General features: G+C 38.0%; 2 protein-coding genes across 4 annotated transcripts in view; one reads left to right on the forward strand and one right to left on the reverse strand.

Annotated features, from left to right (window-relative positions):
* Positions 1 to 4: 4 nt before the first annotated feature.
* OIP5 (Opa interacting protein 5) lies at positions 5 to 9,757 on the reverse strand. Its single transcript, XM_016152262.2, has 5 exons — positions 9,378 to 9,757; positions 9,050 to 9,116; positions 4,622 to 4,744; positions 2,573 to 2,654; positions 5 to 427 (listed from the first exon to the last, which is right to left on the reverse strand). Exons 1-5 carry the CDS (start codon positions 9,709 to 9,711, stop codon positions 332 to 334), a joined length of 702 nt encoding a protein of 233 aa, XP_016007748.2. The 5' UTR covers positions 9,712 to 9,757; the 3' UTR covers positions 5 to 331.
* Positions 9,758 to 9,971: 214 nt separating this feature from the next.
* Positions 9,972 to 15,459, forward strand: part of NUSAP1 (nucleolar and spindle associated protein 1) — a 28,733-nt gene continuing 23,245 nt past the window's right edge. For 2 of the 3 annotated variants that reach the window (XM_016152264.2, XM_036217620.1), the window contains exon 1: positions 9,973 to 10,154. In XM_016152264.2, the coding sequence (XP_016007750.2) occupies positions 10,062 to 10,154 (93 nt within the window). In that variant the 5' untranslated portion in view covers positions 9,973 to 10,061. Of the gene's footprint in view, positions 10,155 to 15,459 lie in introns of all 3 variants that reach the window. The other variant, XM_016152265.2, reaches the window with a different exon arrangement.

A 15,459-nucleotide genomic window follows, 5' to 3' on the forward strand; every position in this document is an offset into this window, starting at 1 on the left:
TACATCTTCAGAGCATTCATGGGACATTGCTTCTTAATCCCTAAATTTATAGTTAAAGATGTTTTTGGAAATAAGTATTATGAAACTGCTAAGTGGCTAAACCAAGTTCATACGGCAAATAACTATGAAACCCGGGCAGAAGCTTCCTTAATTTCTCATCTTCTAGAAAAAGCTTCACAAATCATTTGGAAAATCAGCCGAGAGGTAAACATAATAAACCACATTTCCCATCGATTTTTGAAGTCAGTCTTTCTCAAGAAATGATCAAACAGCACCTGTTGTTGAAGACAGTAGTAAGGCCTGATCTTGAAACTCATGCTTTGGTTCTAGATCAGTTTTCTGGCTTGGACTGGTCAGAAGTCACTTCCTTCAGAATCTCCATCAGTAAATTTAAGTGAGTATGCGTTAACATTATCTTCTCCTTTAGCTGGGAAAAGAAATATATAGATAGATATCAGGGCATCTTAAGTGTAACTCTCAATTTGCTGGTTCTAGAAGCCACTTCAAATTTTAGTTGTGATTGGGAGCTAGCAATGTCTGAACACATTTCATAAGTACATTTCTTCTATTTCTGAAAGAAGTTTATTCAACAATACAATAAGATCCTCAGATATAGTTTCACGTGAAAAAAAGGCAGCCATTGCTGAGCATCACTGTTTCTGTCTCCCTTCTTCCTACCAGGTTTAAACTCCAATGACTGGGAAGGAAGACAAGAATAAACTGGGGTAAGAGCTTGTGGAGACAGAAGTACTGAATAGTTCCCCTCCTTTTCTAGTGGCAAGCAATCTTTTTTCCCTAAATCTTTGTTCACAGTAAAAAATACCTTTCTTTAATACTCTGCTAATAGTCTTCAAAAGTAGCTCTGGTTGTCAGGTTTAGAAGAGATATTTGTTGTAATTAATTTTCAGTAGTTCTTTTACCTTAGAATAGCTGTATCTAGAACCAAATTTAGTGTTATTACTCATGTACTTAGACTCGTAAACTTATCATGGAATAGGGAATAATGGATAAGTCTTATGTTAAAGTCAGGGTTAATCAAAATAAATTATATTTCTGATATACTTCTCACAGTACACTAAATCTTTTTATGGTCTAAGATACAAGAATACCCAAAATTCATCAGAAAATTTTGTTTAAAGAGATAACTCTAGAGCCCGTAATCTTACTTGTGTGCCCTTGGAGATGATCGATCAATCATTTTTCTTCGCCACTTTCATGATTTTTTTTCTCTTTATTTTCTCTTTATCTACATTCCAACATTTTTACTATGATGTGTTGGGGTATAGATTTCTGTATTTATCCTACCTGAGCTTGTTGAGGTATTCAATATGTAGATTAATGTTTTTCATCAAGTTTGAAAAGTTTTCAACCATAATTTCCTTGAATATTTTTTCTACTTCTCTTTTTGTCCTCCCACCACCAAAACATATTTAGGTATACTTGATGGTGTCCAACAGGTCTTAGTCTTGGTTCATAAGCTCATCAACTAAGTTTTCCGATTCTTTCTTTGGCAGTTCAAATCTGTTGAGCCCCTCTAGTGAATCTTTCATTTCAGTTATTGTACTTTTCAACTCAGAGTTTTTATTTGGTTTTTATAATTTCTCTCTTTAGGGATATTCTCTATTTGATGAGACTGTCATCATACTTTTTTTACTTCTTTAAACATGGTTTCCTTTAGTTTTTTTGGACATATTTATAACAGCTGCTTTGAAGGCTTTGTCTGCTACGTCCAACATTTGGGCCCTTTAAAAGGCATTTTCTGCTGCCTGCTTTTTATTCTGTGTATGGGTCATACTTTTGTATGTCTAATTTTTTATTGAAAACTGGACAGTTTAGATAACATACTGTAGCAACTTTGGATACACAACCCCTTCTCATGGTGGTTGTTTGCTTATTTGTTAGTGAGTTGGCAAGACTATTGATGTTGGTTTCGCTCACAGTGTGCAGCCTCTGATGTCACTCCTCAGAGGACACAGTCTTGGGCAGTGCAATCACCCTGGGATTACAGTGGTTTTAGCAGGGCTCTCTTTGTCTTTTTCCCAGATCTCTAAGGAGGCTGTGTGCCTCCATTAGGATCATACCCAGCTGTTAGCCTCCACTAATTGCTGGGTGATTGTTCTATTGTTTTTGAAAATGCTCCAGGACATAAATTGAGCCACATCTAATCCAATTAAATTCAGACCACCACCACGACCCCACCCCCACTTATAGGGGGACAGTCTTAAGGCCAATCTTTTTTTGTTACAGCTCCAGGAAGACTCTTCTTAGCTATTTTCCTGATTCTCTCTTATGAACTAGTTAAAGTTTAGCTTCTTGATCTCATGGAACTACCAGCTTCCACTTAAATGCTTACTACCAAAATCTCCATTGTTTTAGGCAGCACCCATAAGACTTGAACATCTCTTTACACAGTTTTAAATAAAGTCATTTCCTCCATACAAGAAAAAGCTTTAGGAGTTCATCACCACCAAACCAGTATTTCTTTTAAGAAATGTTAAAGGAATGAGGAAAAGGGTACAAATTATCAGGTGTTGTCTACATTAAAGGAAACACAATAATCACAAAATTTTACCTCTGCAACCTTTTCTGGTAGAGGCATGTTGTGAATATCCATTTCAGATGCATTTACTATGGCTTTTGTTTTTAAGAGATAGCTAGATAGAAAACAAAATATTAGTACCATATCACAGTTAAGATTATCAGTAAACTAAACTTGCCCTCTAAAGGAATATCTGTCAGCCAAAGACTGCCTTCTTACTGATTTCAATTTCAAGATTAATAATGTATTTTGTAGAGAAAACAAATTCACAATTAACAAATCAGAGAGACTCTGTGCCTCATCCCATGCCTTGCCAGCCAGGAAGGAATACATGAGACAGTGTGCCCAGTGCTAGGAGATGAACCATAACTGTTCTAAGCCATTGTGGCAACCTTATTCCCTGTTGTCATATACTTGCTTTCCCAGCATAAGGAGATCATGTGACATCGTTCTGGACAATAATTATTTTCCCATTAGAAGACTATTCCATGTTCCCATACTCTTTCCTTCCAGTTGGGGATGCTACTGTCTATAGATTTAATGCTTATAATTGCAGCAGCCATCCTGCAACCAAGAGAACCAGAGATGCTGACTCAAAGCCCTGTCAGCTAAGCCACTAGAAGACTCCTGGAGTGGCCAACCACTCCTACCCCTTACTTATTAAAGCCACTGTTAGTCAGGTTTTCTGTGACTAGTAGCCAAATTCATTCTGATATACACAGATACAGATTTATTATCTTCCTAGACCCATGCTACCTATACTTTCCTAATTTCTACTCAATCAAAAAAAATATATATATATACTGACCTTTGAGTCCAACTTCTCATTTTAAAGATTAAGAAATTAGTTAGAGTCCCATAATGCTTTTCAAATTTATATTAAAAATTTTTGTTTCTAAAAACTTATTTCCCCTAAGCAAAAACTCAATTATAGCTCTGCTGGAACAATTAGTTATAATTATTTCTAAAAAAGATTTGAGCACATGTTTAGAGATACTTTTATTCCCCCCTCACTAAACTTAATTCTAAATAGAAATTATGTAAGAAGAAACTAAAAATTGAAAGTAAAATATCAGTACATCTCAAGTATATATTTTTTTGAAAATCTGCATTAAAGAACAAATGGTATACCTAATGCACACTGAAAGAGTTCTTGGTAAAAGATGGGATTTATGAGTTTTACTGTTAAGACATAGATTCAAATCTCAGCTCCTCTACCTCTCTGAGCCTGTATTTTTATATTACAGATTCAGTGAGGTAACCATAATGCCTGGCACAAATAGATCTTCAATGGCTGTTGTGTTTTTTTGTTTTTAATGGTCAAGAAAAGACGTCGAAGGATGTTTCAGTTTATTGTAATAATCAAAAAATACTTAAGTAAAAAGTAAACTTATTAGGAAGAGAAAGATATATCCAAAGTAATTCATGAGACGGATCAGCCAGTAGGGTAATTTTTCAGACCCTATGAGGCCACATGGTCATTATTTTTTATTTTTCTTTGTGTATCTGCTTAATTCATCTTTTTCTGCAGACAAAATTCTGTATTATGTATCTACATGTGTAATGTAGAAAATAGCTGCCCTAAACCTAGAGCTTTCAGTTCCCAACTTCAGCACCAGTACCATCTACACGTGACCAGTGTCTCTGGGTCTTTATTTCAAATTCCTAGGGTAGAACGCCTGTTGGCTTAGCTTAAGTCAGGTATCAATTCTTGATCCCATCACCTGAGAGTGTTATCATTTATGATACAAACATTGCCACAAGGTCCCACTCTATGGGAGGGAGAAAGACTGGGCACGAACCCAAAAAGTGCCTACTGTAACATTATTTTGCAACAGCTTACTTGCAGAAGTTTCTGTAGTGAAAGACTATCACCTCAATTATTCCATGATATAATTATGAAGACATGGTATAAGACATCTAATGTGATCATAATGTTATGAGACTGTATTTTAGTCTCCCTGCCATCTTTTTTTGTAATGGACAGTGCCTAGCTTTAGCATCTTCTTTGGTATAAACATTCTGCCTTTTCTGGAAGATCTTTTAAAATTTATTTGATAAAGAATATCTAAGTCTACTCACCACATCATTTTATCACTTGAAAGACAGAAGTGACCTCTCAAAGTAGCTAGGGCTGCATAGGTAGAATATAGATGGAAACCAATGGGAATCCCACAGGAACTACAGAATAAAAGGTTGTAAGTGCTGGGGGGAAAAAAATGGAATATATGTAAGAAAAAAAATCAGAGAACACATACAAAGTAACCAGTCCCTGGAAGCATTCCTAAAATTAAGCTATAATAGGAATGAGAAAGAAGAAATGTCACATTCAAGAAAGGTTAATTTATATTTTAATATAATTACACCCCAGATTACGGATACCCTTGTATATTCTGGCCACAAAGGAAATCATGGATGTGCAACTGTCACTTTAACTGTGAGACCTTAATTTACATATGAAAGCAAAGAGCTATCTAATCAGATTAACATTTAAATATAAAATCATACATGACCTTATAAATTAGCTACCATTAAACCAATTCTCAGTTGAAGTAAAATAATCAAGTTGTCTGGGGTTTACTTAACAATAATTAATATAATTCAAATCAAGATTTTTATTTTGCATATATAAAAAAATTAACTTAAAAAATTACCCAAAATGCAAGAGAGAAAAGGAATCCTATTACGGTAGCAAGCCATTAATTTTTCTTTTCCTTCATTCTCTGAAAGATTACTGGATGCAGAATCACAGGAAATGTTGCTTTTAGTTCTAGTTAAACTGTAATGGCTGAAAAATGACTGCTAGAAATTTATTATTTGCAGGAAAATTACTGCTTGGCTATGCCCATTGAAACATGGCTATGTCCATGGAAACATAGGCTGTTACACATAGGAACATAACATTCTAAGCTTTCTGCTTCTGTAACCCCGCTTATGCACCTGACCTGTGAGTTGACAGGTAATGAATAGAAGAAGGATAGACCTTTGTGTTTAGACAGAATGAAGAATGGGATTTTGGGCTTAATAACCCTGAACTTCTGCATTTTGCTGCTGCTTAATTTTGGGTCTGCATACCCCTGGCAGACCCAGCTGAATAAAGCGTGTTTCCTGTAACTCACTCACTGAGTTCTAGTGGTCCCTGAGTCTTTCAGGGGCTGGCGACTACAACAAAACCACTTGAGTAAGTCACTTACCATATTTGCTGGTATATAAAAATATCCAAATATTACAAAGAAATGTTTTAGGGAAAGATAAACTGTTTCATCATGCATGTACTGAAAGCAATTTTAAAGAGCCTTGGTAAGAGAAAAAATTATTTGTATAAACGTAATATACTATGCAGTAAAAGTTTATAGAGTATAAAAATCACCTGGATAAAAAGAAATGATTCGTGTCAATGGATATTAAAAAAGACCAAGCAACAAAATATACTAAATTTACAGGTAAATGAATTCCCATAACACAGATGTAGTACTGTATTTTTTGTGAATATGGCAATCTGCAAAAAAAGGTAATTCTAGTGCTGTAGATGGCTGTGAGGGAGGTTGTGACAAGAGTCATTAGTAAGGCTCAGACATACTACGTGTTGGCAGATTCAATGATTAGGTTTTCTTAGTAGAATCTGGTGACGAAAGGTATTCCTGTTAGGGCTAGGCTTCTGAAAAAGCAAGCCATGAAATAAAGTTACATTAATTTGAATTAATTCCTACTTAGGAATTAATTACATCAGACAAAGCACAGTACCTATACACAAATGTCTCACAGAAACCAATATATGACACAAAGCAAAATGTAAAAAAAATCCAAAATTCTTATGCATGCAATATAAAACAAATATTTTAATAAATATTAGTCTGCAAATGGCCCAGATCCTTTATAAATAAAGTCTGTATCACCACACCACGTAAAGACCTATGACCAGTTGAGTGCTTTCTGAAGGCAGAGGGAATACACATATGGTAGTGGAAGAAAGTAGTTATGAATACCAATCATGGGCATGTGACCAGTTATAGAACCAAGGACTATAATTGTCATGAGTATTTCCTCTCTATTTTGTTATGAATGTTTGTGTTTTCTTCCCTCTGCTTTCTTCTTCTTAGCAAATATCTGTTTTCTTGCCTCTTATTCTCTTATCATGTAACAAGATATGTCTTTATGTCACAGTATTTAAGTATTGTTAAATTTACATCATAGTATTTAAGTCATGAGCTATCAAGGAGAAAAGTGAACATCACTTATAGACTTTACCTCCTTTTCTGGAAAAGGGGTATTGCATTTTCAGTTATATGCAGGATATTGGTACCATGTTAGGCAGAATTATGACCATATTATTGTCTTTATTGGGAGATTAAGTATGGTTTTAGGAGATGCATATGGGTGACAAGTTAATAAGTGATGGTTAAGTTTTGTGCGTCAACCTGACTGAGCCACAGGGTTACCACTTATTTTGTTAAACATTATTATGAATGTTTGTAAGGTTGCTTTTGAATGAGAATAATATTTGAAAAATATATATATTTAAATCAGTAGACCAAGTAAAGCAGATTGCCCTCATCTAATTAGCTAGAAGCCTGAATAGAACAAAAAGACTGACCCTTTCATGAGTAACAGAAACTCTTGCCTGACTACCTTAAGCTGTGGCATTGGTCTTTTTTCCTGCCTTTGGACTTGGACTTGAAAATGTGGACTCTTCTCGGGTTTCCAGCCTGCTGGCTTTTGGATTGGTACTTGCACCTTTCGCTCTCCTGGTTCTCAGGCCTGTGGACTTGAACTAGAACTAAACCACTGGCTCTCTCATGTCTCCAGCTTGTCAACTACAACTCTTGGGACTTCTCATCCTCCATAATCACACAAGCCAATTCCTGATATAAATCTCTTCTTGCCAAGTCCTATTGCTCCCCTCGTTCTAAAAATAACCTAAACATAGGGGACTTCCCTCCCCTCCCCCAGTGTTTTATAAACCATCCAGATCAGTACTGTTCAGCAGGAATATAGTATGAGTCACATAAGTAATTTAAAATTCTCGACTGGTCTTGTTTAAAAAAAAAAAAAAAAAAACTAAAGAAGGTGAATTAATTTTAATATATTTTCTGCTACCAAATATATTATCATTTCAACATATAATCAATATTTTTAAATTATTATTATTTTTGTACCAAGTATTCAAAATCCAGTATGTATTTTACACTCACAACATTCTCAAGTCAGAATGGCCACATTTTAAGTACTCAATAACTACATGTGGTTAGTGGTTACAGTATTGGACAGCATGGCTCTGGATGCATTATCATCCTCTCTAAGAAGGTATTCAGATCTTCTGCCTCTGACCCACATGATCCAATTCCAAGCAAGCCACCACTCCTTCACTCTCTTTCCTTTGCGTGGGAAGAGAACACTCCATAAGGATAGGGAGTATCTTTCAGTTGGGAAAAAGGAGAAGCAGAACTCTTCCTGGTCACTAAGTAAAGCAACTAAGAATTCCATTACTTTAACCCTAAAACTATGATCAGAATGAACTGTCTTACTGTTAAATCCAACACTCAAAATTTAGGAGCCTTGAAATACTAAATTTACTGAGTATTTTGTTGTCACTTGTAAATCACAATACAGGCAAGATGCAAAGTTTACTAGGTGGTACCCCCCCTTATCCACAGGAGATCTGTTTGAAGAACCCCAGGGGATGCCTGAAACTGCGGACAATACTGACTTCTATACATATTACGTTTTTTTCCTATACATACATACACTTCATGGCTTCTCTTTGGCATAACTGAATTGCCAGCATCACTACTCTTGCACTTTGAGGCCATTATTAAGTAAGAGTTACTTGAGGACAAGCATTGATACCAGGACAACTGATCTGATAACTGAGACAGCTAGTAAGTGACTAACCAGTGGGTAGTGTATGCACCATGGACATGCTAGACAAAGGGCAGGACGTTGCTATGTTGAACAATGCACAATTTCTGGAGTTTTCCACTTAATATTTTGAAACTGTGGTTGACGATGGGTAACTGAAACTGTAGAAAGTGAAACCACAGATAATGGGGGACTACTGTATTCAAGTACATAACATTCAACTATGTTTTTCTCCAGTTTCCTGGGTTATAACAGAAATTAGTCCTTCCATTGCTTATTACAAACGCCACATTAAATGCAAATTTTAAAGTCCTAGTTATCTCAAAGGACTGTAGTTTCTAGTAAGTTATTCTCCATTTTCCTCTACTAGACATATTTTTCTTTGCCTCACTTGCACAAGCCACTAGAGAGATATGGCCCTCAGAAAGCTCTTAAAATCTACACACAGATATAATTTTTCCATTCATTAACGCACCAAGTTCTACAAAACTCAAACAGATCAAAGGAGCATAATTCCGACATACTGTATGGATGGAATAAACTTTTATTCTAGTGCAAGAGAGAAACTATTTTTATCTCGTACAGGTCAGTTCCATGCTCCTCACTATCTAGTCGGGGACTAGAGACCGATCGAGAATTCTCAGCACGTACCTGCCTTTGAGCGAACCTTCAATGCCAACTAGGAAGGGAGCTTCCAAAACGACGTTATTTGTGACTCCTAGGAAGAAAAAAAAAAAAAAAAAAAAAAGCGGGCCAGAATGAGTAATTGTGAGGCCTTGGAAGGGAAAACCTGCCCCCTCTAAACAGGATCATCATAGCCACAATTAAGAAAAGCTGCCCCCATCCCTGGCAAAGGGTTAATTTCCAGACCTTAATCCCGTGTTCGTCAAAGCCTGCTCTCCGGATACCCCGTGAGAAAGCTGGAACACCCGCCTGGGCCCTCCTTCGCCTTCCCCAGACACCCCCCACCCCAACTCACTGGAGAAGACCACGGCCCCGAGGGACCGCGACAGGTCCCAAGCGAGGTGCACCGAGTCAGCGAGCACAGCGTGGCATTTCGCGCACTGGAACACGGCGCACCTCTCGGGCAGCAGCCATGACGGCAGCCGCTGGCCGGTTAGCTGTTCTTCGATCCCCAGCGCCGCGGGGCCGAGCGGCGAGGACCCGAGCGGCGAGGACCCCTTCACCACCTGCGTGTCCCACTCCATTGAACTCGTAAAAGAAGGCTCGTCAGTCATCTTAGCGCCGTCACAAAAGTCGCCTTCCCGCAGCTTTGCATAGCCAGAGGAACCTCTTAGCTGCAGAGCCGCCATCTTCTTGCGGCTGGCGCCACGGTTTCGTACACGAACCAGACCCCGCCCCAAGTATAGTTCCTACGTCTTTATTGGACACCGTGAGCCGGGGGCTCCGCAGGCCTACGGCTCCTAAGCGTTGGTGATTGGGTAGAACGTTGTTGCTATGGACAAGGGAATCAGACCTTCTATTGGTCAATGCTAGGAAGCACCGCCTTTGAGATCTTTTTAACCAATGGGAGTGTAGCAGTTTTAGTTTAAACTGTCTATATAAGTGGCTTCGTCACCGTTAAGATCGGCGCCAGCGTTTTGAACGGCGCTCCTTTTGGGGTGATTGATACTCTGCGTGGTTTCCTGGATTGGCGATCACGATGACCGTCCCATCCGTGGAGGAACTGGACTCGTTCAAGTACAGTGACCTGCAGAGCTTAGCCAAGAGTCTGGGCCTCCGGGCTAACCTTAAGGTACGGGTCTGGTGGAGCAGGCGGGTAGCGGGAGTGTTAGGTGTAGCAGCCTTAGGGAGACGCGGTGGGAGGGGACTGAGCTCGTCCCTGAGACAGTAGATTTGGTCAAGGTAGATTTGGGTCCCTCCAATTCTGCAAAAGTTGGACTGAAAGGGAATTATAGTATTCACCTTATTTTGAAGCTGACTTTTCTGGGGGCTCACATAGGCCTCGGCTTCAAAAGGTTCGTTTGATTTTATTGGAAGTACTCTGCGATACTTCCCAGACTGTTAATTACGAAATGCAGGCCCAGAATGCTCAAGGAATGCTGGGTCTAAAACCGATTGTTAGGCAGTCGGAGAAGTAATTGCTTTGGCTTCTGGGAAATTCCAACAGTAACACTTATGTAAATAGTAATAGCACCCAAAATTTCTTGGCTACTTAGTAGGGGATCTGGAAGAAAGGTTTTTAGGGAACCATCCCCATGGATACATGTTTATAATTTAGCCTTGATGTAGTATGATCATTCATTTATTGATCACTATTGTAGTGTTCTGTTTCCAAATCAGTAAGGGCTTTTGACTCCGAGGCTGCAAAATGTTGGGATAAAATGTGAGGATTCAATTGAGATTGGGGTTCTATATTAGATTCTTGTGGAGTTTTCTCATAATGCTAATGTATCCTCTGGCGATTTGTTATGCTGGATGTTGTATTTACACTGAGTGAATGCCTAAATCAGGCATCACAAATGTTTTTAAATAGTTTAAACGAAGTAATCAGTGTCCAGGTACCTGTTGAGGCTCTATGATAAAGGAATGGCTTCGGAGATATTTCTGAGGTATGGTGTTTAACAGTTCCCTAATACTTCATAAACAAAACCTTAATACCTTAGCTGAAATACCTTAGGCTTTTTGCAATCTACCTGGCATCTTTTATCCAAGACTGCATCCAAACTGGACTGATCCCTGAGCACTGGTACCTTTGTCCATCTTTGTACCTTTGCTAATTTTGACCCTTTGCTTCAGATCCCCTTCTCTTTCCCTCTTCTTTATCTGTATGAATAATTTCCAATTCTCTTCACAGTCCAACTGAAACATCATCACTGACTTAGTTGCCTCGTCCCCTCCTCTTTATTCCCATAGCGATAGGTCCACCACCCCAACAATCCCAGGAACCCTCTGTGCTTTTAAAACAATTCACTTTCTTTTTTTTTAATTTTTATGGTGACATTGGTTATCAAAATCCAATAAGTTTCAGCTGTACATTTTAACAGTAAGGCATATATATATTTACATTGTTCACCTCCTATAGTTAGATTTCTTTGACACCCCATATTTGACCCCTTTTACCTTGTGTAATTCCCCCTCCCTTTTCCCCTCTGGTAACCACTAGTCCATTGTCCATGTCCATGAGTCTTTGTTTGTCCTGTTCATTTGTGGCTTTTAGGTAAAACAGTTTAATTTCAACTAGTGTCTTTGAGCACTTACAGGCTTCTACTTTGTTCTCTGGTTATTTGTGTATGTATGTTATATTCTCTACCAAAAGTAAATTTCCTTGAATAGAGATCTCATCCATCCACCTTGGAAGTCTTTATAGCACTAAGTGCAGTACATTTTATATAGGAGATACTGAATAATTATTCAGTCTATTATTTACACCCACTTTTTGGCAGTGCTAGAATAATGCACCAGCGGGTAGCAAGAGAGTTACAGTGGAGGTTTCCTACCCGAGTTCAGATCTCTAGAGCTATTGCAAGTTTAGATCTTTTCCTGAAAGCCCCACCTATCATTGTCTCTTGAGGCACCTGATCTGAGGTATGAGGTAGTCAGTTAATCATCTGTTTTCACAGAGGTTGAGTGGTACAGTATTTGTCACTACAGACCTGATTGCCTGTACATAGTAGGTGTCAGGTATTTGTTGAGAGGTACTATTTCCCAGACAAATTTGATCATACAAGGCTTTATTATAACTAATTATAAAAAGACACCTTTGAGACTGAGAAAAGTAAACTTGGACTAGGTATTTAATTATATTACAGTATTATTAATTTTGTTGGGTGTGATAATGATATTGTGGTTATGTTTCCCTCCCTTTTTTTTTTTTTTTTGTCCTTATCTCTTAATAATACATACCAAGTATTTACAGGTGAAATGTTATGATCCCTGGGATTTGCTCTAAAATACTCCAGGAAAAAGAAGGAGACTAGATGAAGAATAACAGAATGTTGATAATTGTTGAAACTGGGTGATACATGGGGGTTCATTACACTATCCTCTCTATTTTAGTATGAATTTGAAATTTTCCATAATTAAAATGTTTTAAATTATTTATAGTTGGTACAGTCCAAGAGCTCATTAGATTGAATGCCTTTTTGAATTCCAAGTACATAGTGAAAATGAATAAATTGTTCTAATTATCAAGATTTGGTTATTTAAAAAAGGTAACAATAAGATTTAAATACATTTCACCAGGATGATAACATTCTAAATAAATTTAGAAGATAAAATATTAGATTATTTTTTGTTCGAGATACTGTTGTTAATGGCAAAGCAAAATAAAGGAATCGGTTAATAATTTTTATGTATGGTCACTGGTCCTTTCCTCATTCATTCCCTCACTTCTTGCAAGATTAGATTACAAAGACTGGCACTATTTACACTTTCTTGCAGCTCCCCTCCTTCACCTGGCAAAATTCTAAGCCTAATACAACCCAGCAGTATACTTAATCAATCCTTGCTTATACCTAACCAGCTAATCCTGGCTGGAGAAAATCACCTGAGTTTGTTGACTTAGCTTAATTTAATTTGATGACCATAAAGTAAAAGGCGCATTTGATTCTACTACAATTCCATGGTAGTCATTAACTTTCCCATATTTGAGGACAATTATTTCACATCGTCTAACCTCAGATTGGCTCCCTTCCCTCACTTGATGACTTTTCCTCATGGGTCATGGAAAAATAGATACAATCAGCTAAGAATTACCTCATGTTTCCACCACCAAACCCTCCAGACAGCCTGCACCTGTCACTGCCTACTCTGCCTCCCTCCTGTTAGGAAAAGTCTGTGTTGCCATTTGTGCTGGGGATTCTGCTCCCTCCTCTACTACTATATTCCTGCATCTCTTTTCTAAATCAATTTCTCCCACTCTGTTCATTTCCATAATACATGCGGTAAATTTTTCATATCACCCATCTTTAAAAAAAAAAAAGAAACAAAAACCCTCCCCTGACCCCACATCTTTCATCTACTGCCCAATTTCTCTGTTCTTACTAAAATCACTCTTATCAAGGCCACCATACCCTTCATCTTAGAAAGTTTATGGTCCATCTCTATCCTCACCTGCTCCTTAGCAGCATTTGGCATAATCGAACCCTCTCTTCTTCTCACATCACTTTCTTCTCTAGACTTCTTCGATATTTTGTTTTCTTCTGCCTTCCTAGCACTTTTTCCCAGTCTCCTGATTCTCCCTCTGGCAGGTCTCTAAATGTGGAGTACCCAAGATTTCTCTCCTTGGCCTTTTCTTCTTTAACTGTACTTTCTCCCTTGGTGAGCTTATCCATTCTCATAATTTTAAGTTCATCTAGGATAATGACTCCCAAATCCACTTCTCCAGTGAGACCTCTCTCTTCTCTGAGCTGCTAAATCATGAATTTAAGTGCATCTTAAGCAGCATGTTCAGTTCAAAAACAATTAAAACCTCTTCCCAATCTCAGTGAATGGTTCAAAACCACTTAGATCACTCTCATTCCTCCCTTCACTGCCCACATGCATTCATCCTTGTCAGCTCTTCCTCCCAAGTACACTTGAACTATGACCCCTGTGCACTGTCTCAAACCTGGGCCACGGCACCCTCACCCCTTGACAACTGCTTCAGCCTGTCTGATGCTTTCCCTGCTTTTACTCTGACCTCACAATATTCTTTTGGTAGTTGGGTGCTATTTGAAACTTCGAATGTGCCATTTTTTTTCTGCCCAGTGACTTTCCTTGGACCTCAAATAGAATTCAAACTCTTCCAAAAGTAATATGAAAAACTTGGCTCGATCCTGATTTGGAGGGAAATTTTTAAAAAAGAAAACTGCTAATATTGGAGATAGTCGAGGGAATTTGATTGTAGGCTACAATAATCCTACTATCCTATACTAAGGATATTAGGAAATTATTATTTTTCCTAGGTATGATAATGCATTAGAGATTATATAAGAAAATATCCCCTTATTTTTAGGAGATGTGGCTAATGTATTTAGTGATAAAGTATCATGTCTGGAACTTATTTTCAAATAGCTTGGCAAGAAATATATATCAATATAGAGGAAGCAAATATGAGACAATATTAAGGATTGTCGGATCTAGGTGGAGACTATAAGAATATTTACTCAACTATTTCAACTTTTCTATAGTATATGTGCTGCCAAAACAAGCCTGTGACTTTATTTCTATAAACAACATTTTTTTTTGCAGTAGTTAGAAGGAAGAAATCCACATTGCTCACTGTGGCCTGTAACCCTCTATTGACCCAGACTCTGGTCACCTCTCTCATTTCCCTGCCCTCCACTTGACCCAGTGTTCACCGTGTGGCTTCTTTCTGTTTTTCACATTCACCAACCCATTTCAGGGCCTTTGGGCTGGGTGTCCCTCTACTTGGAAGGCTCCTCCCCCTCATCTTCACCTGCTGCTTCTTCCTCTCCTCCACATCTCAGCTCTGAGAGTCCTTTCCTGACCATCTTAACTCAGGTAGCACTCCCACCTCAGTTACCAGTTTTGTTTTTCATTTTTTAGCAATTGATGTCATATCATTTATTTTAGCTTACTTGGTTAATTGGCCATTTCCCCACTCACCCACTGCTCAGGGCTCCTGGAAGGCAGAGACCTTGTCTTTTTTGTTCACCACTATTTCTCCAGGGCCTGGAACAGTGCTCAGCACAGTAAATGCTTGTCGAGGGAATGCATGAATATGTGCTGATATTAATATTGTATCTCCAGTTCAACTCTCTTGAGCATCACCCCATATCATACAAACTGCTAGATGCCCTCACACAGCTCTGCCACAGGCACCCCATTTCATCATCATTTTATATTTGGTGAGATTTTCATAGTATTTCAAAGTGTTCTGGAAATCTGTGCAACATAGAGTTTATGATTAACAATATTATATACTTAAAAATATCCTAAGAAAATCAGTCTTATTTAAGTGTTCTTACCATTTAAAAAAAAAAAAAAAAAAACCCAAAGGGAGCAATAGGAATCTGTTGAAGTTGGTGGATGAATTTATGGCAGTGATAATGGTTTCACAGATACATAGTTATCTCCAGACACATCAAATTGTA

Source organism: Rousettus aegyptiacus, unplaced genomic scaffold (genome assembly GCF_014176215.1).
Source record: "Rousettus aegyptiacus isolate mRouAeg1 unplaced genomic scaffold, mRouAeg1.p scaffold_m13_p_3, whole genome shotgun sequence".
Taxonomy (NCBI): domain Eukaryota; kingdom Metazoa; phylum Chordata; class Mammalia; order Chiroptera; family Pteropodidae; genus Rousettus; species Rousettus aegyptiacus.

Bases quoted from the DNA above. Each gene is read 5' to 3' on its own strand.
- OIP5 (XM_016152262.2), bottom strand. From the start codon at position 9,711: ATGGCGGCTCTGCAGCTAAGAGGTTCCTCTGGCTATGCAAAGCTGCGG. The intron at 9,117-9,377 runs GTGAGTTGGGGT...TTTTCTTCCTAG, and splicing joins CGGGGCCGTGGTCTTCTCCA to GAGTCACAAATAACGTCGTT. The intron at 4,745-9,049 runs GTACGTGCTGAG...TTTTCCCCCCAG, and splicing joins GAAGGTTCGCTCAAAGGCAG to CACTTACAACCTTTTATTCT.